This window comes from Camelina sativa, chromosome 14, assembly GCF_030686135.1.
Source record: "Camelina sativa cultivar CO46 ecotype springtype chromosome 14, ASM3068613v1".
NCBI classification, from domain to species: Eukaryota; Viridiplantae; Streptophyta; class Magnoliopsida; order Brassicales; family Brassicaceae; genus Camelina; species Camelina sativa.
The window spans coordinates 33,097,994-33,124,635 of record NC_141893.1 but is presented as its reverse complement, the minus strand read 5'-3'; the positions used below and the strand labels follow the sequence as shown (position 1 = coordinate 33,124,635).

The 26,642-nt window shown below is 36.7% G+C and overlaps 5 protein-coding genes and 3 pseudogenes across 10 annotated transcripts; 2 read left to right on the top strand and 6 right to left on the bottom strand.

Moving 5' to 3' along the window:
* Positions 1-3,539: 3,539 nt before the first annotated feature.
* LOC104728225 (SKP1-like protein 14 pseudogene) lies at positions 3,540-4,183 on the bottom strand (annotated as a pseudogene). Its single transcript, XR_015580766.1, has one exon. The product of XR_015580766.1 is annotated as an SKP1-like protein 14 pseudogene (transcript).
* A 394-nt stretch (positions 4,184-4,577) lies between these two features.
* Positions 4,578-7,486, top strand: LOC104742960 (phospholipase D alpha 4). Its single transcript, XM_010464059.3, has 4 exons — positions 4,578-4,774; positions 4,861-6,242; positions 6,337-6,713; positions 6,833-7,486. Exons 1-4 carry the CDS (start codon positions 4,682-4,684, stop codon positions 7,258-7,260), a joined length of 2,280 nt encoding a protein of 759 aa, XP_010462361.2. The 5' UTR covers positions 4,578-4,681; the 3' UTR covers positions 7,261-7,486.
* LOC104742961 (protein FLX-like 3) lies at positions 6,242-12,245 on the bottom strand. 2 transcript variants are annotated; one of them, XM_087483814.1, is made up of 8 exons: positions 11,992-12,245; positions 11,249-11,781; positions 10,975-11,120; positions 10,814-10,890; positions 8,608-10,727; positions 7,426-7,496; positions 6,847-7,256; positions 6,242-6,742 (listed from the first exon to the last, which is right to left on the bottom strand). In XM_087483814.1, the coding sequence occupies exons 2-5, from the start codon at positions 11,776-11,778 to the stop codon at positions 10,653-10,655; spliced, it is 828 nt and encodes a 275-aa protein (XP_087339940.1). In that variant the 5' UTR covers positions 11,779-11,781; positions 11,992-12,245; the 3' UTR covers positions 6,242-6,742; positions 6,847-7,256; positions 7,426-7,496; positions 8,608-10,652. The 2 variants fall into 2 exon arrangements, with proteins under 2 accessions (XP_087339940.1, XP_087339939.1); XM_087483813.1 differs by having other exon boundaries at positions 10,572-10,727; positions 11,992-12,121.
* A 1,196-nt stretch (positions 12,246-13,441) lies between these two features.
* Positions 13,442-15,372, bottom strand: LOC104742959 (uncharacterized). Its single transcript, XM_087483812.1, has 3 exons — positions 15,120-15,372; positions 14,722-14,937; positions 13,442-14,002 (listed from the first exon to the last, which is right to left on the bottom strand). Exons 1-3 carry the CDS (start codon positions 15,166-15,168, stop codon positions 13,695-13,697), a joined length of 573 nt encoding a protein of 190 aa, XP_087339938.1. The 5' UTR covers positions 15,169-15,372; the 3' UTR covers positions 13,442-13,694.
* Positions 15,373-15,479: 107 nt separating this feature from the next.
* LOC104742958 (DEAD-box ATP-dependent RNA helicase 20) lies at positions 15,480-18,639 on the bottom strand. 2 transcript variants are annotated; one of them, XM_010464056.3, is made up of 10 exons: positions 18,225-18,639; positions 17,716-17,984; positions 17,355-17,534; positions 17,091-17,252; positions 16,828-16,982; positions 16,654-16,746; positions 16,486-16,571; positions 16,159-16,385; positions 15,840-16,073; positions 15,480-15,725 (listed from the first exon to the last, which is right to left on the bottom strand). In XM_010464056.3, exons 1-10 carry the CDS (start codon positions 18,278-18,280, stop codon positions 15,679-15,681), a joined length of 1,509 nt encoding a protein of 502 aa, XP_010462358.1. In that variant the 5' UTR covers positions 18,281-18,639; the 3' UTR covers positions 15,480-15,678. The 2 variants fall into 2 exon arrangements, with proteins under 2 accessions (XP_010462358.1, XP_010462359.1); XM_010464057.3 differs by having other exon boundaries at positions 17,716-17,976; positions 18,225-18,520.
* LOC104742956 (uncharacterized) lies at positions 18,562-20,233 on the top strand. The gene is made up of 6 exons (XM_010464053.3): positions 18,562-18,841; positions 18,903-19,039; positions 19,267-19,356; positions 19,534-19,586; positions 19,794-19,896; positions 19,996-20,233. The coding sequence occupies exons 1-6, from the start codon at positions 18,616-18,618 to the stop codon at positions 20,119-20,121; spliced, it is 735 nt and encodes a 244-aa protein (XP_010462355.1). The 5' UTR covers positions 18,562-18,615; the 3' UTR covers positions 20,122-20,233.
* LOC104742957 (transmembrane 9 superfamily member 6-like) lies at positions 20,173-23,203 on the bottom strand (annotated as a pseudogene). The gene is made up of 7 exons (XR_015579736.1): positions 22,826-23,203; positions 22,360-22,524; positions 22,170-22,279; positions 21,975-22,083; positions 21,773-21,885; positions 21,526-21,676; positions 20,173-21,464 (listed from the first exon to the last, which is right to left on the bottom strand). The product of XR_015579736.1 is annotated as a transmembrane 9 superfamily member 6-like (transcript).
* A 129-nt stretch (positions 23,204-23,332) lies between these two features.
* LOC104744168 (beta-fructofuranosidase, insoluble isoenzyme CWINV3-like) lies at positions 23,333-25,709 on the bottom strand (annotated as a pseudogene). Its single transcript, XR_015579737.1, has 6 exons — positions 25,668-25,709; positions 24,688-25,559; positions 24,407-24,565; positions 24,011-24,264; positions 23,814-23,904; positions 23,333-23,728 (listed from the first exon to the last, which is right to left on the bottom strand). The product of XR_015579737.1 is annotated as a beta-fructofuranosidase, insoluble isoenzyme CWINV3-like (transcript).
* Between the last annotated feature and the right edge of the window lie 933 nt (positions 25,710-26,642).

Here is a 26,642-nt window from a genome sequence, read left to right as displayed (position 1 = left end):
GGCTTTCTACGAAATCTTCTCTAGCAATATCTCCATCAACATTTTGTTTGCCATCTAGCAATATCTCCATCAACATTTTGTTTGCCAGCCTGCAACAAAACAAAAGACCATATAACAACATCATTTAAAAGGTTTTACAATCTGTTTTAAAAGGGTTTTACAACCTTTTAATATTTTTTAAACTGTTAAAAACAAAACTTTGTTTTTAAATTTGGAAGTTTACAAAGCTTTTTTTTAAAGATTTTAAATTAAATTAGGTTTTCTTTTCTTTATCTTACTTTTATATAAAACCTTTTTATGGTAGGTATTGAATTTTTACATTTTTATTTTTAAATTTTTTAATAAATGTGAAATTGACATGTGTCAACATCTGAATGATACAATTGACACATGTCACGATCTTGTTAATGAGTAACTTTGACATGAAGCTTTATATAATAAGATTTGTGGTAATACTTGTTTGAAATTATAAATATTTTACATCTTTACAGAAAAATATATCAAAAAGTGATATTTGAGAAATGGAATACAAAATGTAATAGTGTATTACTATTCACACTCAATATCATAGAGACACTTTCTTTAAGAAAAATCCAGAACATAAATTCCAATATCATTGTCAAATTATAATATTATTATTCGGATTATTTTTTTTAAACAACATAAATTTTACTAACTAGAATTTGATTAGTTTATTAGATTACGATCCGCGGTATACCGCGGGGCAAGTTTTTTTTTTTTTTGTTAATACTATTTTAATATTAATTTTGCTGATATACTCTTTTGTTAATTTTAGTGATTTAATATATAATCTGCGTTATACTGCACAACAATTTTTGTTTAAGGTAATTTTAATTAAATCAGTTTGATTCAACATATTTTTTATTGGTGTTGTTAAAATAGTAAAATGAAGATTTAACATGTTGTTTACTGTTTTCATACTGTGGGCAGTGCTTCTCGCCCTAGTGGACTCCAAAGTATCGACTCTCTTTCAACGTCTCAGCGTCCTTTGACCAAGACCAACCAACCGTCCTTCGAGTTATCCAAGAATGGCCTATCGATTTACCTTAATCTCACATGTGCCGATCGGCTTTCAAACTCATGGTTCATAGCTCTCTTGGATTTATAATCGATGAATTCGACTTTTAACCTTATGGCATTGGAGAGTGCCCTCTTTTGTAATGTTTTGAACTTTGTAACTCTTCCTCTTTGTACTTGTATTTGTGTCCTTGATTGAATGAAAACAAAGGGTTTAAAAAAAAAAAAAAGTAACTTGTATTGAAGTATCATATTAATGATATTTTATTTTTTAGTATTATTAATTCAACCATTTCATGTCATATAACATATCATGTAATATAACTTGTTTGTGTTATCATGAAAATTTAATATGTTTAAATATTCATAATTTAATTTTTTTTATTAAGTTTAGATATATCAGTTATAAATTATAAACTTCTAAATTTTTTATAATTTACTATATACGGTAAATTTACTATATATATATGTTGAACACATACTTTTTATATTAATTAAGTAATATATGTTCGTTTAAAAAAATTCAAATCATGATATATGCAGAAAATATATATATATATATATATATATATATATTTAATTTTATATATTATATGATGATGAACTACATTAAAATTTAAAATCAAAAAGAGATGATAGGAGAATAAATTTTTAAAATCTAGAATAAATCTTCTAAATATCTATATTAATTGTAGAACATTACATATATGGATATTTCAAATATTTTAGTTGTGTTTGGTTAGAAGAATAATAGAGAGTTAACTATACTTGTTTGGATATGAATATAAACATTTAATGGTATTTAATGGTAAATGTTTCCAAAAATATATTTTTGAACAAAAAGTGAAGCAAAAATACTAGTATAGATAAAAAATAATAATACAGCCAGCGAGTGTTTTCACTGACATTGTTTTATTGTTGCACGTCTCTTATCGCACAAATCTATATAAAATAGCAATCTGAATAAATGGCACCAAAAGTTGTATTTCTTCAATCATATCTTTGGATAATTTTCCAAATGAATCTGTAAAAAAATTTAATTGTATGTTTTACGAAAAGCTGCGATTGTTAAAATTGCAACTGTTCATTGTAGAGTCGTGTTTATTCGAATATTTATATCTTTTGAAATCTATATATATTTGTCTGTTTGAACTATTTTTTTTTTGTCATGACTCAAACTAATATAAAATTTTAATCACAACAGATTTTACAGCTTTCTAAATTATTCTCTAACATTCATTCTTTTAAAAGTAAAGAAATTCCTCCAATTCTTAATTTAACAAAATATTTTTATAATGATAAATCTAATTTACAACTTTTAGTTAATTTTAAATATAAAAATTTAATGAAAATAGAGTTTTTTTTTTCCAAGAGTTAGATGGATTATATAGTGAATTTTTGGATTTGACTTTTGAATATGGTAATAAAGATGTCTTCTATTTAAAAGCAGTTTATATTGGTTGCATACATCGGAATCTGGATGTTGCATTAACATTACTACAAAGTCCAGATCTGAAAAGATATCCTCAAGTTATATTACTATCTTGTACATTTTTCATTTGTGTTGAACGCTTTAATTGTAGTAAACGTGATATGATACGTTTTAAATGTTATTCGTTTCAAGATAAAATTTCAACTGTTAAAAGAAAAGCAATGATTCTGATTCGCCCTACTTATTATTTTTTTCTTTTGAGATAATTTTTAATTTTATTATTTAGCATATATTTTCAAATGATTTTATAATATATAATTCTAAATTTGAAATTTAATTTAACTTGTTTTGAAATACTTTCCCCGCGACATCATGGGGTCTGAGTCCTAGCTAGTGTTTATTAAAAAGATACTATTGTTATTATCTTATTAAAAAGAAACTATTGTTATATTAAATATATTTAAGATTATAAACTAAAATACAACGTAAAATATACTGTGATGCCATCAAGAATGGATTTGTATGTCCTTCAGTTAAAATCCTACAAGGTGACATAATCAAAGAACTGTACATAATAAGTCATTCTTACATGTCAATTAATAGCATAGTCTTTGAACCAGTGATTCCCAAAACACACAGATCAATGTGGAATTCTTGTTTGAGAACAGCAGCCTGGAAAACATAATTTAATGCTTAATCAAATTCTTAAAAGGATTTTGAAAATACTGAACAACATTATGAAGTTCACTGAGTCCCTCAGCTGGTCAAGTAATGTAGCACCTATGAAGCTCGGTCCTATAGACATTGTTTATTTTGAATGAGAGATGGTTTTTTTTTTCTTTTTTTTCAGAGATATGAATGAGACAGACTGTGGAATGAAACAATGAATGTTACGTTACTATTTATTAATCTAAGTGTCGGTCGATTGTGTTGTGTTTTCTCCTTTTCACAATTGGAAAAGTGGGGTTATCGTGTTTCGTTTTTCTCACAAACAAATATGGAAAAGAGAGTAATAAAGTCATAACCCTAAAAACCAACAATTAGAGAAACGAAACAAACAAAAAAAAATTTAGGGTTTTGGAGCAGCAGCTGGTTCCTCAAAAGCCCAAGAGTTCTGCCTGCGAACTTCTTCTTCTTCTTCGGGTGTGTAATCGTTCTCGATATTAAAGATCTCTCGAACCTCCTCTGGCGTCATGTCTTTGATGTGATCTGCAACGCTCTGGGAAGTGAGATCAAGAAGGCCTTGGACGTTGAGATAGTTAGCAGCGAGAATGAGTTGGAAGACTGTCGCCAGATCTTTATCCTTGAGAAACTCTGCTTCCCATTCCTTGAGCTTCACGGCTTCAGACATTGAATCAGCTTCCTTCTTCTCCTTGTCTCCTTCCTTGCTGATCTCTTCTTCATCATGTACAACATTGACGTGTGTTTTGCAATACTCGATCACCATGGAGAGGATCTTTCCGGTGACGTTTGTAAGCGGGATTGCTTTGTCTGCACACTCGTCTTCGATCATGTGCCTTACGATCTGCAGTTTTCTCGCCACCACTTCCTCAATTACGAAAGACTCGCCATCAGAGCTCACCAACTCAACCTTTTTCGAAGACATATTGTTTCGATCTTTTTGGGTGATGAAAAGAATCGGTTTATGAATTATGAGAGATAGATTGTTGAATGATGAATGGAAAATAAAGAGGAGTCGAAGATGGTCTATTCATAAAAGTTTTAAGAGTCGGTTAATTGTGTTTTCCTTTTCACAATTGGAAAACATGTCTTTCTTCCTTTTTCTTCCAAGTCCCAAACAAATTAGGAAAAACCAAATCCAAGTATTTATAAAGACACCCAGATATTTTCATACTTTCTCCATTTTACTCCTAAACTTTTGTTTAGGTACAATTTGATACATTGCTTTCTTTTTGTTTTGTTTTTTTTTTTTTTTTTTAATTCCTAGTAGTAAAAGCAGAGTCGAATGCTTGGTTTGTATTCAAAGACACTTCACCTTCAATTTTGTGAAAATATATGGTTGATTGTTTTCTTTAAGATTGTCCATGGAGAATCCTACAAGTTTTACCAAAAACATATACAAATATATATGGATGGACACAACCTTGTGAACAATGTGATTGACCAGCTTCATACATATATCTGAGTCACAAAAACAATTTAACTCTCATACTCTTAAAGATATACATTTTGAAAAGAAAAAAAGAGAAGATGGAGATTAAAGAACAGAAAGAGTTCTTCCATGGAACACTCGAGATTACAATCTTCGATGCAACACCTTTTTCTCCTCCATTTCCTTTCAATGTAAGTCTTCTATATCATATGATGACTTATGATGGTATCGTTGTGTTCTTTCTCATGAGCTATTATTATCTTCTTTTTTTCCACAGTGTATTTGTACAAAGCCAAAATCAGCTTACGTGACCATCAAGATAAACAAGAAGAAGGTAGCTAAAACAAGCTCAGAGTACGACCGTGTCTGGAATCAGACTTTTCAGGTCCTCTGCGCACACCCGGTTTCTGACACGACCATCACTATCACGCTCAAGACTCGATGTTCTGTTCTCGGAAGATTCCAGATCTCTGCGGAACAGATCCTGACTTCTAATTCAGCAGTTGTCAACGGGTTCTTCCCTCTGATGGCACACAATGGGTCAAAGAAACGTAACTTGAAGCTTAAGTGTCTGATGTGGTTCAGACCGGCTTATCTTGAACCGGGATGGTGCAAAACGCTTCAAGGAGAGTCTTTTCAAGGTATTAGCAATGCGAGCTTCCCTCAGAGATCGAATTGCAGAGTAGTACTGTATCAAGATGCGCACCACAAGGCCACGTTTGATCCTAGGGTTCATAATGTTCCTTTAGATGCAAGGAATTTATGGGAAGATGTTTACAAAGCGATAGAAAGTGCTAGGCACTTGGTTTACATTGCAGGATGGGCGTTAAACCCTAATCTTGTTCTCGTACGTGATGACGAGACTGAGATTCCGCATGCTGTTGGAGTAACAATTGGTGAGCTTCTGAAACGGAAAGCAGAGGAAGGCATAGCGGTCAGGGTAATGTTGTGGAATGATGAGACGTCGTTACCGATGATCAAGAACAGAGGTGTAATGCGAACAAACGTCGAAACAGCTCTTGCTTACTTCAGAAACACAAATGTTATTTGTAGATTGTGTCCAAGATTGCACAAAAGACTCCCTACAGCGTTTGCGCACCACCAAAAGACAATCACATTGGATACACGTGAGACAAACTCAAGCACCAAAGAGCGAGAGATCATGAGCTTCCTTGGCGGGTTTGATCTTTGCGATGGTCGGTATGACACCGAGGAGCATTCACTGTTTCGTACAGTCGGAACAGAGGCTGATTTCTACCAGACAAGTGTAGCCGGAGCTAAGCTAAGTAGAGGCGGACCAAGAGAGCCATGGCACGATTGCCATGTGTCTGTGGTCGGAGCAGCAGCTTGGGATGTTCTGAAGAACTTCGAACAGAGATGGACGAAACAGTGTAACCCTTCAGTGTTGGTTAACACTTCAGGGATCAGAAACTTAGTAAATCTAACCGGACTTACAGAGGAAAGTAACCGGAAATGGAATGTTCAAGTTCTAAGATCGATAGATCACATATCAGCAACAGAGATGCCAAGAGGTTTATCGGTAGAGAAGAGTGTACACGACGGCTACGTAGAGGCAATTCGGAAGGCTGAGAGGTTTATATACATTGAGAATCAGTATTTCATGGGAAGCTGTGATCATTGGGAGAGCAAGAACGATAGGTACGAAAGTTTTTTTTTTAGCAGAACTTCTAAACATCTATTGTGAGATTCTGATCTAGTTAAGTTAATCATATTTAATATATGGAACCTGCAGCGGATGCACAAACTTGATACCTATTGAAATAGCGTTAAAGATTGCTGCTAAGATACGCACTAAGGAGAGATTTGCAGTGTATATAGTGATACCAATGTGGCCGGAAGGGCCACCTGAGAGTGAAACGGTTGAAGAGATACTTCATTGGACGAGAGAGACGATGTCAATGATGTATCGGATAATTGGAGAGGCAATATGGGAAACTGGAGACGGATCGCATCCAAGGGATTATCTAAACTTCTTCTGTCTTGCAAACAGAGAAGAGAAGAAAGATGGAGAGTTTGAACCAGTTTCGTTGCCTCATCAGAAAACACATTATTGGAATGCGCAGAGGAATCGGAGATTCATGGTCTATGTCCACTCCAAGCTCATGATAGGTAAACAAACCATCTACACAACTCGCATTCTGAAATGAAAAAATATTGATTATTCGTTAAACTTCCATAAACTATAAGCAATGAAGAATTGAATCAAAGGAATTATTGTATCTTTGTAGTGGACGACGCATACGTTTTGATAGGATCAGCCAATATCAATCAGAGATCAATGGACGGTTGTCGAGACACCGAGATTGCAATAGGTTGCTACCAAACCGATACAAACAACACCAACGAAATTCGAGCTTACAGGTTATCGCTCTGGTATGAGCATACCGGTGGCCAGATCACGGCGGATAACTTATCATCGTCAGAGCCAGAGAGTCTTGAATGCGTCCAAGGGTTACGGACGGTAGGAGAGCAAATGTGGGAGATTTACAGCGGAGACAAGGTCGTGGACATGCTCGGCATTCATTTGGTAGCGTATCCAATTAGTGTGACAAGAGATGGTGCGATTGAGGAAGTTGGCGACGGTTTCTTCCCTGATACCAAGACGTTGGTGAAAGGAAAAAGATCGAAGATGTTTCCTCCTGTTCTAACCACCTGAAAGAAAATTTCCGAATTAGAATCATTCTTAGATCATAACTTGCAATACATATGAATAAATAACATTCAACCATTGGATTAAGATGACACAGATACGCGCATATGAATGTAAGATTATGAGAAGATGTATTTATTGATTAACACACTAACTGGTTTTTGTTATAACCTTTCTGGTTCTTTGTCTGTACCAACTCTTAGATAAATGGTCTCAGGTTTATTCTTTTGAAGCTTTCTCGCCTGCAAAAAGGAAAAGAACAATCAAAACCTGTGTAAACCAAGAAACGAGCAGCTTTTTCTAGCTAATATTTATGCAACCATACAATGCTACGTGACACAGCAGACGGGGATTTCTACAACTAATGTTTAATAGGTAAATGGGTATGGAGCGTGAAGGATAATCTTTTCCTATTCGTGTCCAAGCTTATCCAATGGCTGAGAACAAATGGCCCGCACCATGTACCGTTCCAAGAAGATTCACACTACTGAAGCTTGAATCTTTGAAAGCACTTGCAGATCCAAAGTAACGACTCTGTTCTTCATCTAGAATATGCTGATCTTCAGAGTCTACATACAGTTCCAATACTATTCCATCTGTCCACGATAAGAACACACGAGGGCAAGCTTTTCCGAAAATGTAAGTCGTTTCTAACTCACTCTTAAGCTGAGTAGTTCTCAGAGTCTTCAGAAAAGCTAAAGGGAAGTAAACTAAGAACCTCTAGATATGTATCAGCGACTATTAATCCTGGTAACACCTACACCAATCTAATTTCATATCAATATAAAGCCTTGATCTTAAACCCACAGAAGTAGCAGTCAACTCCAGGAGTAAGTGAGCTAATCCTATGTATTCCTTATCTACAATAGCTTTGCCTTTATTCTTATCTATAGATCTCTCGCAGCCTCCAGAAAGTTAACATGGTTAAAATAATCCTTTCCAGTCAATTCTAAAGAACTTTGTTTCCATGCTGCACCAGAAACCAATGTAGTGAACCATCTTTAAGAACAGCTACTTCTCCACCACTCCAGCGACTCATTGTCATCAACATCTTATATCTATAGATAATAATGTGAAATCTAGGTAAGTGTCCTCTAGTTGACAAAATAGCTCATTCCGCAAGCTCTACATAGATTCCAAGACCCAACTGGATATACTTATGATGCGGACTTACACTAGAAACATGATGAAATTGTGTATAGATAACATTTATAAGAAAAAATCACAGTGAAAATCTTAAGAGATATATGAAGACCTAACCAAAAGAAAACGATAACCAACCTCTAACAGATATAAAATAATACCAAATTCAAACTTCCTCATAACGAACGTTTTGTTAGAGAGATTCTATACCTGTCTCCAGACTTGGTAGAAAGATCGTTTTCCGTAAGACAGATCAACATCCTTTGGAAAGAGCATACCCGAAAATCTGATGTAGCATTAACATAGTCAATAACACCGTTGGCAACTCTTGATATATGGAAAGGTTCCTTTATCTGATGGTAAAATAACTCAAAGGAGATGCAGAAGGTACTCTAAGACTATAGCTTTCTTCTTCAGAAAGTTGCTGCCGAGTGCTTCAATGCTGACAAATCCTACTTAAGAATGCAGCTTGTATCCCTTCAAAAACAGAACAATTCATCTCGTCAACCAACTACTAGGATTCCAGGGATGCCCCATCGTAAATTCCTGCTCATCGTGAAAGTTCCAAAACTAAGAAATAAACTTCTGCATCTGAATGTCTGCCCTGAACGTTTCAGAATAGTATTGAGCAATTCTGAGTTCTGACCACCTTCAGTATTTCCAATATTTGGTGCAATGATCCCAGGTTAGATCTAGGCAGATAATTGCCATCTCGTGGTAACCTGTTGGCCTTCCCATTCAGTGCATGCAGAAGACCCAGAAGCTGATAAAAGACTCAGATAACTACATAGACTAATTACCATGTCTCTGATGAAGTAACTCCACGAAAGTCGCTTTGGTTTGTCTTCTATAGAATCCATTTGTCATCCATGAGTTGGAGTCTTTCACCAGGCCTCCTAACTTCTGACATCCTTTTGCGTGGTCAGAATCAATATTCAATTGAGATTTACCTCAGTCACCACCAAGCTGTGCATCAGCTCCAGACCAGCGTCCTTCCATTTGGTTTCAACAGTGAAAAATGTGATACACCTAATTCGCGCATGAGGATTCTGATGGTAGAAACAAGAAGTTGATTTTGCCACTCCATCAGATGAGTGCACGGGGGAGAGTAGGGTCCTGCAACTCCAAATCCTGACCAATTCCAAAACGACTCACAGCACCTAGATTCAGTCCTAATGCAGTCACAGGTAAGGATGCTGATCGCTCAAACCCTGCTCGAACAATCCTTGTTAAGGTCTTCCTGACATCAAAGATACCGCTTATATTGACCCAGATGAACCTCAAAGACGGGTCTTTGCTACAGCTGATGGATGTCTGTTGGCCTGACCGCAGAAGGGCGTTATATAGTGAATCCCAGAATGAACTCTGAGAAGCCGCTCATTGTGCTAAGATGGCCATAGAGGATCAATACGTCTCTGTTCCTCCAAAAGTGTATGTGCCTAATTCCCTTTACCAATTGAATCAGCATTGACACTAGCAAGCTCAAGACACTTCAATGAGAAAAACACTGCCTCCTGGCGCAATCCAGAAATGGAAGTCCTAACAGTGTTTCCAACTCGTCTTAATTGAGCTTCTCCTGTAGCTCTTAAATCTAGTAGTAACATACATAACACTGCTACTTAGAAACAATGATCTCTGGTAATCCCTCTTTATGCTTCCAGCAACAAGCAAATGCAGCGATTTTCTCCAAAAAATGTTACCACAATCAACAGCTTACGCTCAAATATCTCTCTCTAGAACACGTTTCTAAGGCCTATAACCCCTTCGAAAGGTGTTAGCTCACCAGATCTTTATAAATTCAAATACATGAGAAGGAAGGAGTCTGGGATCGAAGAAAAAGGAGGGGATGCCCAGCAGAATCCCCTCCTCTTGTTAGTGCGAGTTTGGTTTCGCAAACTTGCTGGTACAATGGTGGAGTCCTCTGAGTTCTATCAGAGGGATTATCTTTTACCAATAATCAAAACCAGGATGTAACAAATACGAGCAGAAGAATAAGAAGGATAACAGGACACAACTAATAGCAAACAGGAGAAACCAATCGTCAAATTACTGAAATAGATTAGCCATCTAAGTTTGGCTAAAATGAAAATAAAAAAACCATCTAAGTTACATAAACATAACGCTTTATTGAGACAGCAGAATAACTAACATTTCGATTTAGGATAGATGCATACCCACAAACAACCAGAGGAGTATTGCGAAGTGGGAATTTCAGTTGTCACCTCACTCTTTTTCCCCAACATCATTTATAGATTTCAATGACGATCCAAGCGAGGTTTCTTCTGTGAGGCAGACCCATGGCTGTAGTATTGACTCCTTTCTGAAGATCCCTACAAAAGCAGGAAAGAATACAGGCGTGTCAAAGTACAAGCCCACAAGAATAGATCAATTTACAGATGGATGTAAACATGAGTACCAAGAAACTATCGTTTTCGCCATAAGAACCACGGTAAGCTCCATCCATATTGTTGTAATTCATCCCATATGATCCACCTGGACACATAGCATATCACAACAAAGCAGTTAGTGACTTAATGAAATACCAAATGTTTCCAAGAAAAAAATCTAAGATCATACCAAAACCCCACGGCCTACTATCAACAGTAGCAAGTTCAGCTCGTAGCTTTTCAACTTCGCGCGCCATAGAAACCATGTTCTTTTCCATTGTCTGCCTCTGCTCCATAAGCTCAAACTTTTCCTTCTTTTCATAGTCAATTGCGTCTCTGTTCCAAAGGAGAGAAACAAAAAAAAACCTCGTTATAGCATTCACGACCCAAACCAGATGTTTATGCGAAAAAATACCAACTACAAAAGCTAACAGAATGATGGATAAAAGGTCCAATCTTTATACCTAGCAAGCATAAGCTCCTTCTGCAGATCTTTAACCTCAGCTCTCATACCCGGAATCTGCTTGTTATCAGATTGCAATTTAGCCAGATCTTTCCTAAGAATCTGAACATCTCCACTTAATCCACGCTTAACGTCATTTAGCTTCTGAAGCTCAGCACGCAACTGGGAAGCCTCCTTCTTATAAGACTCCATAGCACGAACATCTCCCTCAAGCTTATGCCTTTTCTCACTGAACTCCCTGGACCGCAGATCTTGTTCAGCACGAAGATCAGAGATCATGAGATTCATCCGGTGAAGCTCTTCCTTAGCAGAGCCGAGTTCTCGCTCCAGAACCATTCTGTCCTCAGCTAGTCTGTGATTATCATTCAAAAGCCTTCTGATTTCGACCTCCTGAATCTGGAGATCATCTAACAAAGATGGTGGTGGAGGCTGTAACAATGGAGGAGGGCCTCTGAGAAATGGTCTCTCCGGAGGCAAATCACGCCGATGATCATGATAACTGTCTCGGTGAATCCGGTTTCTTCCAGACATATACTTCTCAAGCCAACAAGAACAACAAAAACAGCAAAATTCAGATATAAATACCCAAGTTAGTTTCCAAAAAATTCATCAATCTCACATTCTCGAAACATGAAAAGCAAAATCAAGCTAACCCCTAGATTGATCGGAGCGTCAACAACTCGGCAATTGAGCTATATATATATATAAGAAACTTAATCTCGACAATAAAAATTGAGTCAAAACCTTTTCTTTCTTCTGCAACAGAGCGCGTAGGGGGATATCGTCGTCGTCTTCTACCTTTGTGTGTTTTTTTTTTAAGCTTGCCCTCGAACAGAACAAGGTTAACTTTAAAACTTGTCAGCGTAAGAACGACGTCGTTTAGTGTATTATTATCAATGGGCTTTTAAAATGAATTTTAGGTATGGTTGGTTGGTTGGTTGTTTTATGCATATCGGAAATGATGGTTATCTTGATTTTGTAAAATTAATTTACAATTTGTAGGGATTGGAGAAAATGGCGAATTTAAAGGTTATTTTGAGAAAAAATTTAAGTGAAAGTATATACATAGTTTATATATTTTTCATTTTTTTTTTCAAAATTTTATTAATGGACCTCATAAAAAAAATGGCCAATGCCATAAAACTAATACACAAGTCCAACATTTACAACAAAAAAAAATTCTGACATAACCGCATCATTTATCTATGAAATGTAAAGCTTGGAAAAATGTAAGTACTTTGTGTTTCGAATAAAGTTGTAAATAATTATCTTTTATTGATTTAATATTAATAGATGCTACCCAAATGCAAAATCCTTTTTAAATGCATTTTTTTGTCATAACCTTGTCACTATTTTTCTTTTATCTTACTAAATAAAAAAAATTCACATATATATATATATATATATATATTATTCATAATAGACTTAAGTAAAGGATTTACATTCATTAATACAAATGTGAGTTAGAATTCAATATTGTTATTGTCGTTGAATAATCACAATTAAGCTGTATGATTACTACTCATATACTTGTAGACTTGTAGTAGAAACCGCTACTACTTTATTGGTTGTTTAGTCAAAGGAGTTTTTGTCTGCTGCTACATTCATAATCACCCTCTTAAACTGCTAAAATTATGTGTATTTAATATTTTTGGTTGTTCAGTTTTGAAGGGTGTTCGAAATTCTCAGATTCAAACAAATTAAGGCCATGAATGGCTGCTGGTTTTTAACTAGTTTTTTTATTTTAATTTTTAGTTTTTGGATTTTGGTTTTTGATTTTTTTAGTTTTTGATTTTGGTGTAGATTTTAGTTTTTGCAAAATCTTGAATGGTAAGTTGATTAGTTTTTGGTTTTTATGTATAATAATATTTTTTAAAATAATAAAATAATGATTATAAATTTTTATTAAAAGATAAAAGAAAAAAAATGATACTGAAAAAAAAATCATTTGTTCGTTGCACAAAAAAAAAAGTTTTAGTTTGTTTTGTAATTTAAGTAAATTAGAATAAATATATATTAGAAAAAAAATCACAAAATGTGGTTTTTAGATATTATGAAAGAATTGTTAAAATTAATCAAAATCTGGTTTTTCAAAATTCTAGAAAATCTATTTTTTCATAATCGTGAATGGAGTAAAAAGTGAATTTTGTAGAATCTAAAGTTAAAAGAGGTGCCATTCAAGGGCTTAAGACTCTTTCTTTAGCCCAAAAGAAGTCGAACCTTTTTCTCTAGCTGTAACCGTTTCAGTGAAACGGTTTCACAATGTCACAAAAACACAAGACCAAACAATGGATCATCAATGTTGGATGAAACCGAAGATACCAAAGTGACTGATTTCAACATTGAAACGAAAAAAGGTTTCCAAAAGCAAAACATCTGATATCCACAAAGTAAGAATTGAAGAAACCAAACCAAACTAGAATCAACAGAAGCTGAACTTTTAATCCTCAGAGAGTAGGAATGGTTTTGGAGCTTATGAACTGTTTCAGAATCGCTTTCTCCTCGTCAATCCGTTTCTTCTCCTCTGCGTTTTTTGGATTTAATTTCCTTTTCTCCTCCAGGATCCATTTGAAGAGCTCACGTTGTTGTTTCTCCGGAATTGGCTCAAGTGCCTTGACCACCACTGGCTCTGCACCCCCTGTGGAAGACAAAGTCTTCTCCACAGTAACAGGTGCTGCAACTGAAACCGATTTAGCAGGCATCTCTTCGTTTACAGGATCTATGTCCTTTTTCTTAGTTCTTAAGAAAAGATAACCTGCATAATGAACAAGGCAAAGAACCATCAGTATTTGAAATGAAAGTCTCTGTGAAGGCATTTCCATCAAGATTGTAACTTCAACAAAAGTTCTAGGGTATACAGATATAAACGAGTTGATGAAACTTGCATTTCCAAGATCAGGAATAAAGAAACTCAATGGGAGCGAGGTATCTATGTAACTATTTTCAAATGACTCTTGACATCATATACTCTAATAACAACACGAAAAAAACTAAACACACCTAATCAGATGTGGGGAAAAAAGGTAATCCACAAACAAGGATTAGTCAATGCTTCAGCAGGAGACAAAATAAAAGCAGAGAACCTTAAGAATATTGTTAGTCTGCAACATACGATATAGGTTTTTATAGATCATGTTATACAGTTTGCATCTAAAAGTATTAAGATGAGCAAAGTTCTGCAGTCAAAGTTTGTGTGTATCAATAAGAGACAGTAAACAAACTCTTAAGGATCACAAAAGATCTATCAACCAAACTCAAACATTCATAATATAGCAATAACAAAACACATAACATGAAGCAGATCTCAATGGTCCAAGCTTTTGTGATAAACTAAACTCTTAACTTCAAAAGGAACCTCTTACTTAGTAGCCATAATAACGAAAACGTAAACCAATGTTTACCCTAATTTGGATTTTGGAATACCCACACAAAAACTCAGAATCAGTATTAAAAAAAAACCCAACGAATGATTACCTCCGATGGCGAGATTGACGGTGAGGAGAACCGGCCAGACATATTTGTACCTCCGAGCGAATGATTCCTTGGGAGGAGGCGGAGGAGGAGGAGGAGCACCACCCATGGAATACGAAGCAGCGGCTTTAGCAGCCGGAGAAGGTGTTGATGATGATGGAGGATGAACAGTAGGATTATTGAAATTGGCTTCAACGTGCTTCAGCTGGGCAATAATGGCTGCGACACACAGATATCACAATCGCAAATACACACAAAAGTCAAATTACATAAATCCCAAAAAAAAAAAAAAAAAAATTGCGAAAGATTCGTTGAGTGAGCTGTGCAAAAAGCGACAGCTTCTTCGCTTTGTTTAGTGAATCAGAGAAACCAACAACAAAAAAAAAGTCTGTTGTTGTTACCCTTCTTCTTGGGTTTATTGGTGAAAAGCTTTGGGGTTTCTTCACTCATGGCGACTCGATTCGATCAACTCAGATAGTTTCTCACTTCTTCTTTCTTCGCAAATGTGAAGTCTCTCGTTTCTTCTTCTTCCACTCTTGTGCTTCAAGTTTAATTTTAGGGATTTTACTTGTGCTTTTAACATCTTTTTATCATAATTCTTTTTTTTTTTAGTATTGTTTATCTTTTAACACATTAAGATCGAAATGGTTTTACAGATTCCCTGAATTTATTTTGAAAAAGATATCTCTAGAAAATTAGAAATGATATTAGACCCAATCATATTATTAACTTTCTTGTTAATTTTTTTAATTAGGATGATATTTTTGTTCTGAAAATATTTTGGTTGATCTTACTCTAATTCGGATGATCAGATCAAATGTTTATCTTACATGTTTTTTTTAATGTTTTGCTGTAAATGTCAAATGTTTTGAGGAAGAAAATAGTAGAAAGGCAAATCAATGGTGAAAGAAAATTCACTGAGCCACTAAAGCCATAATAACATACAAAAAATCAGTGTGATCAGCTCCACCCTCTTCTGCTCCCACGGTCTCTGAATCCCCCAAGCCCTGTTTCCACAATAATCAGAATCAAGACTCGACCAAAATGATCATAACTTTGACAAAAAAATTTGACATAACCAAGAAGAACTTTAAATCTTTGCTTGTGTAAAACTGACTGACCTGGAGGAGCAGGAGCGGTGCTGCGACCCATTGAAGCCAATTCAGGGCTCACTTTCTGTCCAGCTTCTTCTAGTATGTTCATAAGTTCCTTGGCGAATCTCGCATTTGCAACTGTGAAGAAAGTGTATGCTGTTCCTTTAGCCCCTGCTCTACCCGTTCTTCCAATCCTGTGAACATAATCCTCCAGTGATCCAGGGAAGTCATAGTTTATCACATACTTCACATCTTTCACGTCTGTTCAAAACAAGAATACATTTGTTAGCTTCTCGCATGCTTAAATGGAGTTGATGTTGCGCGCAGAGGAGAAAGGGAATGGTACCTAATCCGCGAGCTGCCACATCTGTAGCAGTCATTATAGGGCTTTTGCCTGATTTAAACTCCGAGAGAACCCAATCTCTCTCAGCTTGGCTTTTATCACCATGTATTGACAAAGCAGGCCAACCATCCATGCGAAGCTGACGAGTGATTTGGTCACAGCCCTTTTTTGTGTCGAGGAAGACGAGAATTCTGCTTCCATCCATTATGTCTTCAAGCAACTTCACCAATCTGAAAAAAAAAAATCGAAAAGAATAGTTTTGATTCACTACAATTTCCATGAAAATTGAAATGACATAAAGGCCGGGAGAGGATAGGTAAGGAGACGTACTTGTTATACTTTTGGCTTTCTGTAATGACATCAACAATTTGACGGATTGCACGGTTAGCTTTTAAATCAGAAGATCCTATTATCACCTGCACTTAAGACAAAAGAAGCCTGCTAAGTTTTTGTTGACTGCTAAACCATTATGAGAAACGTAAGAGACATGACTCTTACTTTGTATGGGTTATAAAGAAACTTCTTGGATAGTTGTTCCACCTCCTTAGGCCAAGTAGCACTCCAGTACAAAGTTTGACGGTCCGGCCGAATCTGCACAGGTTTAAAAAGATTTAAAGACAAAGCAACTAGGATACACATATATGTGACCAAGACAGAAGTATAAACACAAACATGTGAAACAATTTTCCGAATCTGAGGGTCAAACCCCATATCCAGCATTCGATCAGCCTCATCCAAAACAAGATAAGTAACCCTTCTCAGGTTTGTGTTGTTCGATTCCATCATGTCTATTAACCTCCCGGGAGTAGCTATAACGATTTCCACACCTAAATCCAAAGGCCAATAATCACTATCAGAACAATCCACAACAAAGAATAAAAAACTTAATAGTCTGAGAAATGTCACGAAAAGCACTGAGCCAAAGTACACTTCACCTTTCTGGAGATCACGCACTTGAGGCCCTTTTGGAACTCCACCATAAATACAACTAGTCTTAATTTTAGAGGATGAACCAAATTTAGATGCCTCTTGCTGAATCTGCACAGCCAGTTCACGTGTTGGAGCAAGAACCAAGACGATTGGGCCATCCCCAGGAGCTGGGAAAAGTTATTTGAATCAGTAAAGTGTTTGCAACTTAACAACATTAAACAAGAATGAACAAAAAGAATAAAACTTCACGAGCAGATATCAAGCGTTACCTAAAATTGGTTGGGCATTGACATGGACAATTGCAGGTAGTAAATAGGAAAGAGTCTTTCCAGAGCCAGTTTCAGCAATGCCAATAAGATCACGTCCCTTCATTGCCATTGGCCAACCCTGAGATTGTATAGGCGTAGGTTCAGTGAAACCAGCCTTCTTAATCTCTTCCAAAACATAATCTGGGAAATTCAGGATACTCTTATCAGTAGCAATATACAAAAGAAGATACATAGACATTGATTTAAGTGAAACTGATCACAGTCTAAATCCCTACCATGATTCCCAAATTCAAGAGCAGAAAAACAAATGAAACAGAAGTCAAAGCCAGTAGTAGTTCTTCAGGATATGAAATCAGCTTACCAGGAAAGCCAACATCACGAAAACTCTTGACAGGTTTGGGAATATCTCGGCCTTCAACAGTAATTTCCCTCAGCTTACGATACTCTTCAACTTCCGCCTCAGTCATAGCCGCCACAGCCTGCGATTCGACATAGAAATTCTTCTCGAAAGGAGTCAAACCATCAAAATCTAGCTTCCTTGGAGAGTCATTGCCATCACTATCCTTTTTCATGCTTGATGTGTGACTACCTGAGCTTCCATACGATGAAGCCCCACCAAACCCTGAATCACTAAGAACACACAAATTTGAAAATGAAGCAAACTCTTTTTCTCCAACACAATTGAAAACACATTAAGCACACGAATTCGATCAAAATTAAGCCGGATTTGCTTCATACTCGGTTCAATTACATACTCAAACAACAAAGAGATGAAAGTGTAAAGGGAGTGTTGAATAGAGCAACTAAGTGGAAACAAATTTCTGAGTTTTATCAATTTCAATAGGAAAGCAAACAAACACACACACTTACCTTCGACGGTCACGGTAAGAGGTGGAATCGCCGGTACGGCTATCGTAGCGACTCATGACGTTGGCCGAATCAGTCTCTCTCCGACTAAGAAATATGATCGGAAAGTTGAGACAAAAAGGGAGCTACGGGTAACTGAAATCTAGTCGTTAGGGTTTTACAAATTGGGACGAGCGAGCGAGCGAGCGAGCGAGCGAGCGAGCGAGCGAGAGAGAAAGAGAGAGACAAGGCTCGTATTGCTAAAACTACGCTTGGCTGTGTTTATCTCTGTGAAACAGACATATAGTAACACGCCACGTGGATTAATCAAAGTCACCGCCTCAGCTTTAGTACCGTCTCCAAAACAGGGGAAACAAAAAAAAAAAAAGAAGCTGGAAGTTTTTTTTTTTAAACAATGGCGATTTTATCAGCGAGCTCTTCTTCTACTATCGTGAGAGCTGCTTTAGATACACAGCCGAAGCTCCGATACAATCCTAATGCTCCTAGAAATGTTAAGAAAACCCCTAATTTGAGTTCTTTCGTACCCCCTCCGTCTCCGTCGTCATCTTCTCCAGCGACAAACTTAACAACGGGGGCAAGCGTCTCCGTTTCTGATTTGCTCAAACGTCCCGCAAGCAAAGGTAACCGTTTTGTTATGTGTCCAGTTCAGGATTCTTACTAAATTTCTGGTTTTATGTGTAGACATTGGCGATGGAGTTGATGATGATACTTCTTGTATTGGATATGAGAAATGGTTTCCAAGTCCACCAAAAGTTGAGAAACCTAGATCTGTTTTCAATGCTGCCTCTTTAGCTTATATAGGCGATTCAATCTACGAGGTCAGTCTTCTTCAATTCCACTTTTAGTTTGCTCTTCAATTCCAAATTATGATTATGTTAGTGTTTATGGCATTAAGATAGTCACTATGAACTTGTGGTTTGTGACTTTAGACAATCTTTTTGCGGCTGATTCAGATAATAGTGTTTATAACATTAAGACAAGTCACTCACTTTGTTGATACTCCCTTCAATTTGCTATCTTTAACCATATTTTCTTGGCTTTGTAGATATATGCTCGTCGGCATTTTCTTTTCCCTCCACTTAGTATTGAAGAATATAACGACCGTGTTAGAGCAGTGGTTCGATGTGAAGCACAAGTACGTTTCTTTATGCTTCTACTCTCTGTTTACCTCTGATTCTCATTTTTGTTTGCAATTTCATTATGTGTGGTGAAGTTGTTATGTCTTCTCTTCCATCTAGGAATGTATCGGCATTGGTATTGTTATCATTGTTCTTGTTGAAGCTAAATTCTTCTGTGTGTCTTTCTTCTTCAGTATGCTTTGCTGCAGAAGCTTGTTGATGATGATTTCTTAACGAAAGATGAAAGGTGAGTTGCAAAAACCTGCTATTTAGGAGGCAAATCATACATATTTTAGCATCAAGATTTTTTGTCTCCTGCCATCTCTCCATTTATCTGAAAGATGCATGAAGATATTAACATCGTAACTATTTGAATCACAAGCTACACAAGATCCAAGCTTTTTGTTTGAGATGGCAAATACTGATCGATGTGATGGAAACTTTGTTGTTCCAGAGATGTACTTCGGTGGGGGAAAAATGTAGGCTCGGTTAAAACACGGTCAACTAGGCGTGCTGGTGTTGCTGTTTACAACAAGGCCTCATCATTGGAAACACTAGTAAGTTGCGATCAAATCTGAAACTCATAAGTGTTATACAAATTTGTTGCTTTATATACCTTGTGTAAAATCCGTTTTCCTGTTTATTCAATTTCTCAGATTGGGTATCTGTATCTATCAAACGGGAAAAGATTGGAAGAAATGATGCAGAAGCTAGGGTTTTCAAGTGGTTCTTCAACAGAGAGAATGATCAAGGAGGCCAAGCCTAAACTATCTTTTAAATAAACTATTCTGTAATCTAGTTACATGCATAACTTTGTAGTCTGTATGACTGTATGATTGAAAATGTTTTGAATATAGGATCCATTCATCAAAACGATACAAGGATTTGGTAAAATTTTTGTTTCAACTGTACTACTAAACCAACCAACAAACCTCAAGAGGCATCAAAAGTAATGTCACTTAATCTAATCAGTCAATCTTCACTGAGGAGTAGATTTTTCTAACAAACCATAGACATGCGTAGAAGCCGATTGAGCCGGTTAGCACAAAAAACGAGTACGAGATGATGATCATGTACCCGAAGTAGAGCACTCCTGAGACTAGTTTTGAGATCTCAAGCTTTGTGAAGAAGTAGAAGATGGAGTAGAGGAAGAGGTAGAGTGAGGATGAGCCTGATGTGAGGTATGCTCTCCACCACCAATTGTAGTCTTCACTGCAGAGCTGAAAGTAGCAGAGAACGATTGTGATCTCTGCGCAGGTGACGATCAAGATCAAGAACACGATGAAAAGGAATCCGAAGATGTAGTAGAATTGGTTGAGCCAGATCGATGTTAGGATGAAGAATAGCTCGATGAAAACTGCTCCAAATGGAAGGATTCCTCCAATTAGTATTGAAAAACGAGGTTTCATATACCAAGGTTGCTCTGGTATTTGTCTCGGGATCTTATTTGTTTTGACCGGGTCTTCGATTGCTGGTTTTTGTGACCGAAGTAGCTACCAATGAAGACTAGTGGGACAGAGATTCCAAACCAGAGACATACTAGAGCAAACATTGTACCAAAGGGAATGGCTCCAGATGACCGCTCTCCCCATATAAGTGTGTTGAGAACGAAGAAGATTGCAAAGAGTATACCAGGAAACATAAATGCAGTCTTCAAGGTGATTCTTTTCCACTCGTTCCCTTTAAACATTTTGTGAAGACGAGAAGAGGAGTAACCCGCTACGATGCCCATGAATACCCATAAGAGAACCATGGCAGTCATAAGCCCTCCTCTGTTGGATGGAGATAAGAAACCCAGCAATGCAAACATCATTGTCACAAGGGTCATACCAAAAATCTGAACACCTGTGCCAACGTACACACACAGTAATCCAGAGTTGGCGGGAGTCCTAAAGACATCTCCATGTACAAGTTTCCATCCAGTTTCTTCCTGAGCCTCGTCTTGGGTCTCGAGCTGATTGTAGTTTGAAATATCCTTGTATAAAGTTCTCATCATGATCATCGCTACCATTCCAGAGAGGAAAAGGACAATCATAAGTGAGTTTATGATTGAAAACCAGTGGATTTGATCATCGTTCATTAGCAAGTATGTGTCCCATCGCGAAGCCCATTTGATTTCACTCTCCTGCATATATCAAACGTCACAAAATGTTCACAGAACGCAAATAAAGAGCTCTCAGAGTTACCTTAAAGGTGACATCATATGTAAACACAATTTCTTTTCCTTCCTCAACTTCTTGAGGAACAGTGTTGCTTTGGATCACATTCTTTGTGTCTTTGTTGCATGTTGTTAACTGAGGATTGTTTTCATCCCAATCTTTGTACTCATGCAATACACTAACCAAAAGGAGAGAGAGAAAAACAGTAGCTTATAATAATTGAGACCAAATCATACTCATCAATACATGTTGATTATAACCAAGTAGACAATACCTGTTAGGCGTAACCTCAAAACCAACAATGCGAGAAGAGTCAGACTCTTGGTCTCTGTGGTACATGACTCGGAAACTCAAGTGGTTATGGATAAAATATTTTTTCTCTTTACTCTACAAAAGCAAAGCAAGCTACTCCTGATTAATACAAGAAAATGCTTAAAAGGTACGATCTGTAGTCAGAGGTTTAAGAGAAGTATTACCCCTTCATAACTCCCTTTGAAGCCAACACGGTAACCATGTTCATAAGTCGTTGACTGAATCCCATCTTTTCTTTGTCTAAGAACAGCTACCGGAAGATTATCAAGAATCCTGCACAGTCATTTCATATTAAAAATTGAAAAAAAAAACAATCAAAACTACCTCATACATATATATATATATATATATAAACTTACATATTAGCTCGGTATTCATCATCAATCTTTTCCCTGAAATTTTTCGCAGACTCGGCATCGACTTTGATACGGCAACCTACTCTACAGGGCTGATCCTCCAACATTTCAAACTGAAACATAATCGAAATTCTCAGCATCAAATCCAAAGATGAGAAGGAAAGAAGAGGAATCATCTAAGCTTTTTGCTTACAGTATAAACTGAATTCTCAATGCGATCTCCTCTAAGAACCTCCCCTAAATTTTCGCCGGTATTCAAGATCTTGGGAGGCTTACAGTAGTTCAGGTAATAGTAATCATAAGGAAGTTGAGTCTTCGTAGACGACAATTTGTTAACTTTGACATAAAGAGGATCCCCCTGTGATCAATCACAGCACAAGCAAAGGTTTACAAATCATGAGCTCAAAAGCTTCGAAATGAATCAACCTAAGCTGATTATAACATTCAATCGTATAAATCCAATTTCACAGATCCCTACATTCTCTAATCGGCAATTATACTCATATTCACTGATAAGACAAGATCCTTCGACATTACTAGACGCAGTAATTTCCCACAGATCTAGATTGTATTACACGCCAAAACAATCGGAATCAACACCGGAAACCCTAGATCGATAACGCCATCAAACGTGAGATCGGAATAACTAAAAAGAGTACCTTCTGAAAATCGCGAGGAGCGACACCGGGAAGGTAAAAAGCGCGAATGGTGGAGAACAAGAATACAAGGACTAAGAGAGTGCCGTAGATTCGAATCCTGATCGCCATTTTCGTTGCTTTCTTCTTCTTCCTCGACCTCGACGCTTCTCTCAGATAGAAGAAGAAGTAGCCGAGCGCAGTGAGAAGATTAAAGCCAAATTAGCCAATGGAAGAAGAAAGCGTTTTTACTATAAAACGGTAACGTTTCACTTATTTTTCTATATTCATTATTTGTTTCCTAAATGTTAAAATGAAATTCACAATATATACGAAATCTTCTCATTTCATAATTAAATAAATAAATAAAAATATGCTCTTTTTTTTATATCCTATTAGTATGATGACAGAAAAGAAAAAATAAAGATATTCTATTAATATCCTTTTTTACTATATAGCTTAAGCTTCAAAGAAAAATAGTTATTTTAAAAAAGAAATAGCTGTAGCTTCAATGAAAAAAACTATATTATCTTTTGCGTAGGAATAAGATGTACATTAAAAATTAAAAATAAAAACTTCAAATTTTGAATTTGAATAGTACAATGTTCAAGAATATTGATATCACATAATAAAGTTGTGGTCTCTTACTTGTTTTATATTTCCCCGTACAATGTAGTATAACTTTTCCACTCAAGACTGTTTAGGTGAGTGTGCATCTTCACGCTCGATAAATGGTGAAATCGACTCGTCATTGATTTGAGCAGACTTCAAGCTCCAAGCACTTAGGCTTACGACATCAACACTTTGAGTTCCTTTGTTGAAGGCAAAAAGATTTGCATTTTCTCTGATTGCCAATTTTGGATACACTCTTGATGTTATACATATTCTGCCTCCTCCACCATAACTCTCAACTATCGAGTGATCAATCTACACAAACCAAAAAAAACAATCATCAATTCCGTAGTATAAGCATCTATTGAAGGAAATGTCTTTCGTATACTTAAAAACTTACCAAAGTCCTAAGAGAAATTGTTTGGTGAGAAGGGTCTATCGCCACAAAAGCACCAAAGGCGGATTTATCATTTTCATCATTCAACGAAGATCTGTGAGTTGAGTACCATTAAAAACAGAGTTAATTGCGTTAACATTGGATGTAAATATGAAAAGAATCTAAACGTGTCTTTTGATTTATGTAAGACATTTAAATACCTGTTCTGGTTACTGCACATCAACACCAGGTACTTGGTATTCTTATTAGTATCATTCGACTTGAAGATTCTGAAGTATACCGACGTGTACTCTTCCATGTCCTTGGATGCCAAAACCTTCAAACCAAATGGTCCTATACCGGACTTAACCGACGATTCTTCTTGACTACATATCTTTTGTGGGCCGGTACAACTCGGATCAATCACATCCGCTTTTTCAATTTCATTTACCTTGAATTACACCTCAACATCTGCCTGCTCAATATCAAAATAAATAAAAGAAAATTAAAGTACGTTTAGGTCAATATTAAAGATCGATTCATTTCATCATTAAACTGGTCGTCTAAGTTAAGAATAAGGATGAGTCGTCTAAGTTAAGAATAAGGATGAGTCATACCTGTGCAGCAGTGACACCATGAACTTGGAGAGTAGATCCTGCTTCAAGAATTTTGTTGTGCCAGTTGACTTGTGTCCCACGCAATGTCTCAATCTCTTCAATCGGCCATTGTAATAATTCCTTTCCCGATTCATCTAGCCATATCTTCCTCGGAAATGACTATCATCGAATCAAGATAACCAAAAAAAGACACCGGTTAAGTTGATTCAAGAATCTGAAACCGAAGCTATTTCATTGTTATAAGCGAATCTATTAAAATGTAGGGCAAATTGAAAACATACCTGAAGACCAGCCCAACCCTTCTTGATATCATCTTTAGCCGGAGACGATTCATTAACCCAACCCCACAAGATCCTTCGTTTCTTATCATCGTCGTAAAACGTTTTCGACGCGTAGTATTTCCCGTAATCTAACCTCGGAGCCGTTTCATCTTGCACAAACCCAAGATCCGGTACATACAAATCTTTCTCACGATCGTAACTCCCAATCGTGTAATAATCATGTAGTGTCTCAATCAAACTCACTTTAAGCACGTACTTAACCTCATCCTGAACGAACGACGACGTCTCAACACCGTCCGAACCGGTTGTCGAAACCGGGAAAAAATCAGGACATTCCCACATTCCGGTTAAGTCTTCGTAATGTAAAGGCTTCGTCGATTGCGTCCAGTTGAAGAAATCTCTGCTTTTGTAAAGAAGCACTAACCCTCGGCGTTCGTCCGTGGAGCTTCCGACGATGACTCTCCATTCTCCGTCAAGCCCGAGCCACGCGGTGGTCGGATCTCGGAACCGGTCCGGGTCGATTCCGTTAACCGCGTTAGGCGTCATGAGAGGGTTTAGCGGCGGTTTAGACCATTCTCGGAGATAGGGATCAGAGACGTTAACCGGAACGGCGACGTTTTGGACTTGGCTTTTGTTTTCGTCAATGCCGGTGTAGAGGATCACAGGTTTGCCGTCTGGTAGAATCGTGACGGAGCCAGACCAACAGCCGTTGATATCTGACGGCTGAGATGGACTGAAAGCTGGAGGCTGTGGAGTCCAGTTGACTAAGTCAACTGACGTGGAGTGTCCCCATACGATTCTTACATCCCAAACGGCGCCGTATGGGTTATATTGGTAAAATAGATGATATATTCCTTTGTATATCATTGGTCCTACCCACACCAGAAAACACACAAGAAAAGAAAAGAAAAACAAAATTAATATTTTCTATTTTGGGAATTAATAATACTTATATAGATAATGGAATAAAAAGAACTAACCATTAGGATCTGTGGATTAGATTTGGTCGAATTAGATTTCATCGAACAGAACGGAGGCAACCAAGAAAAGAATATGTTAAATTTAGAGGATCAAATGAATACATAATAACATCGATGGATTTGTATAAGATAATATCAGATCAAGATCGGTGCGGTACATACCGTTCATCCAATTTCTGGGAGGTTGAAAGTGATAACCGGTCCGGTACGGTTGGTTGAGATCTTGGTGTGAAGAAGAAGCTTCAAGATCGGTGATAAAGTAGCAGAGCAACAAAGAAAGTAACAGTGACAGACCAATATTGGAGCGATTTACTTTCGCCATTGTTGCTCTGCTTATTTGGTCTCTTTCTTCTCTCTTTGTTCGGTCTAGAGATGTTAAAGTACGAGGTGTTAACGGCTAATTTAATAATTGTAAATGAGTTATCTTATCTCATATTGTTCGCTATCCACATGGTTAAGAGATTAGCAATGTACAAGTGGGCACGTAATTGCAGACATAAATCCATTAATCAAAGACCAATCCATTAATTAACCTTAATTCGATAACGATTGAGTCAATCAACAATTATTAAGCAAAGGACTATTATATCTACTCTTCTCTGTCTCTAGGCCTATGGGTTTGAAGAGAAAGATTGAAGCCCATAAATGTCTCTTCCATAGCTCTAAAGTGGCTTTGTTCTCTTCTCTCTAATTCTAAATCCTTCTTTTTCTCAAGTCTCTCTCTACCAAAATTACAAAGCCAAAAACTCAACCGGACCAAAACCGAAATGAAATATGCAAAAAAGACTACTGATTTGGCTTAATTTTATTATAAATAAAACTAAACCGAAACCAAACAAGCTTGTTCGCTCGTATATCTTCTTCTATCAGTTTCCAATTTCCTCGGTTTTGTTCGATCATCTAAACAATTTGCAATTAATGTTCGGGTTCACGAGAACCGGTTTTATTCGAATTTGATGGAGTAGTGACGCGTCA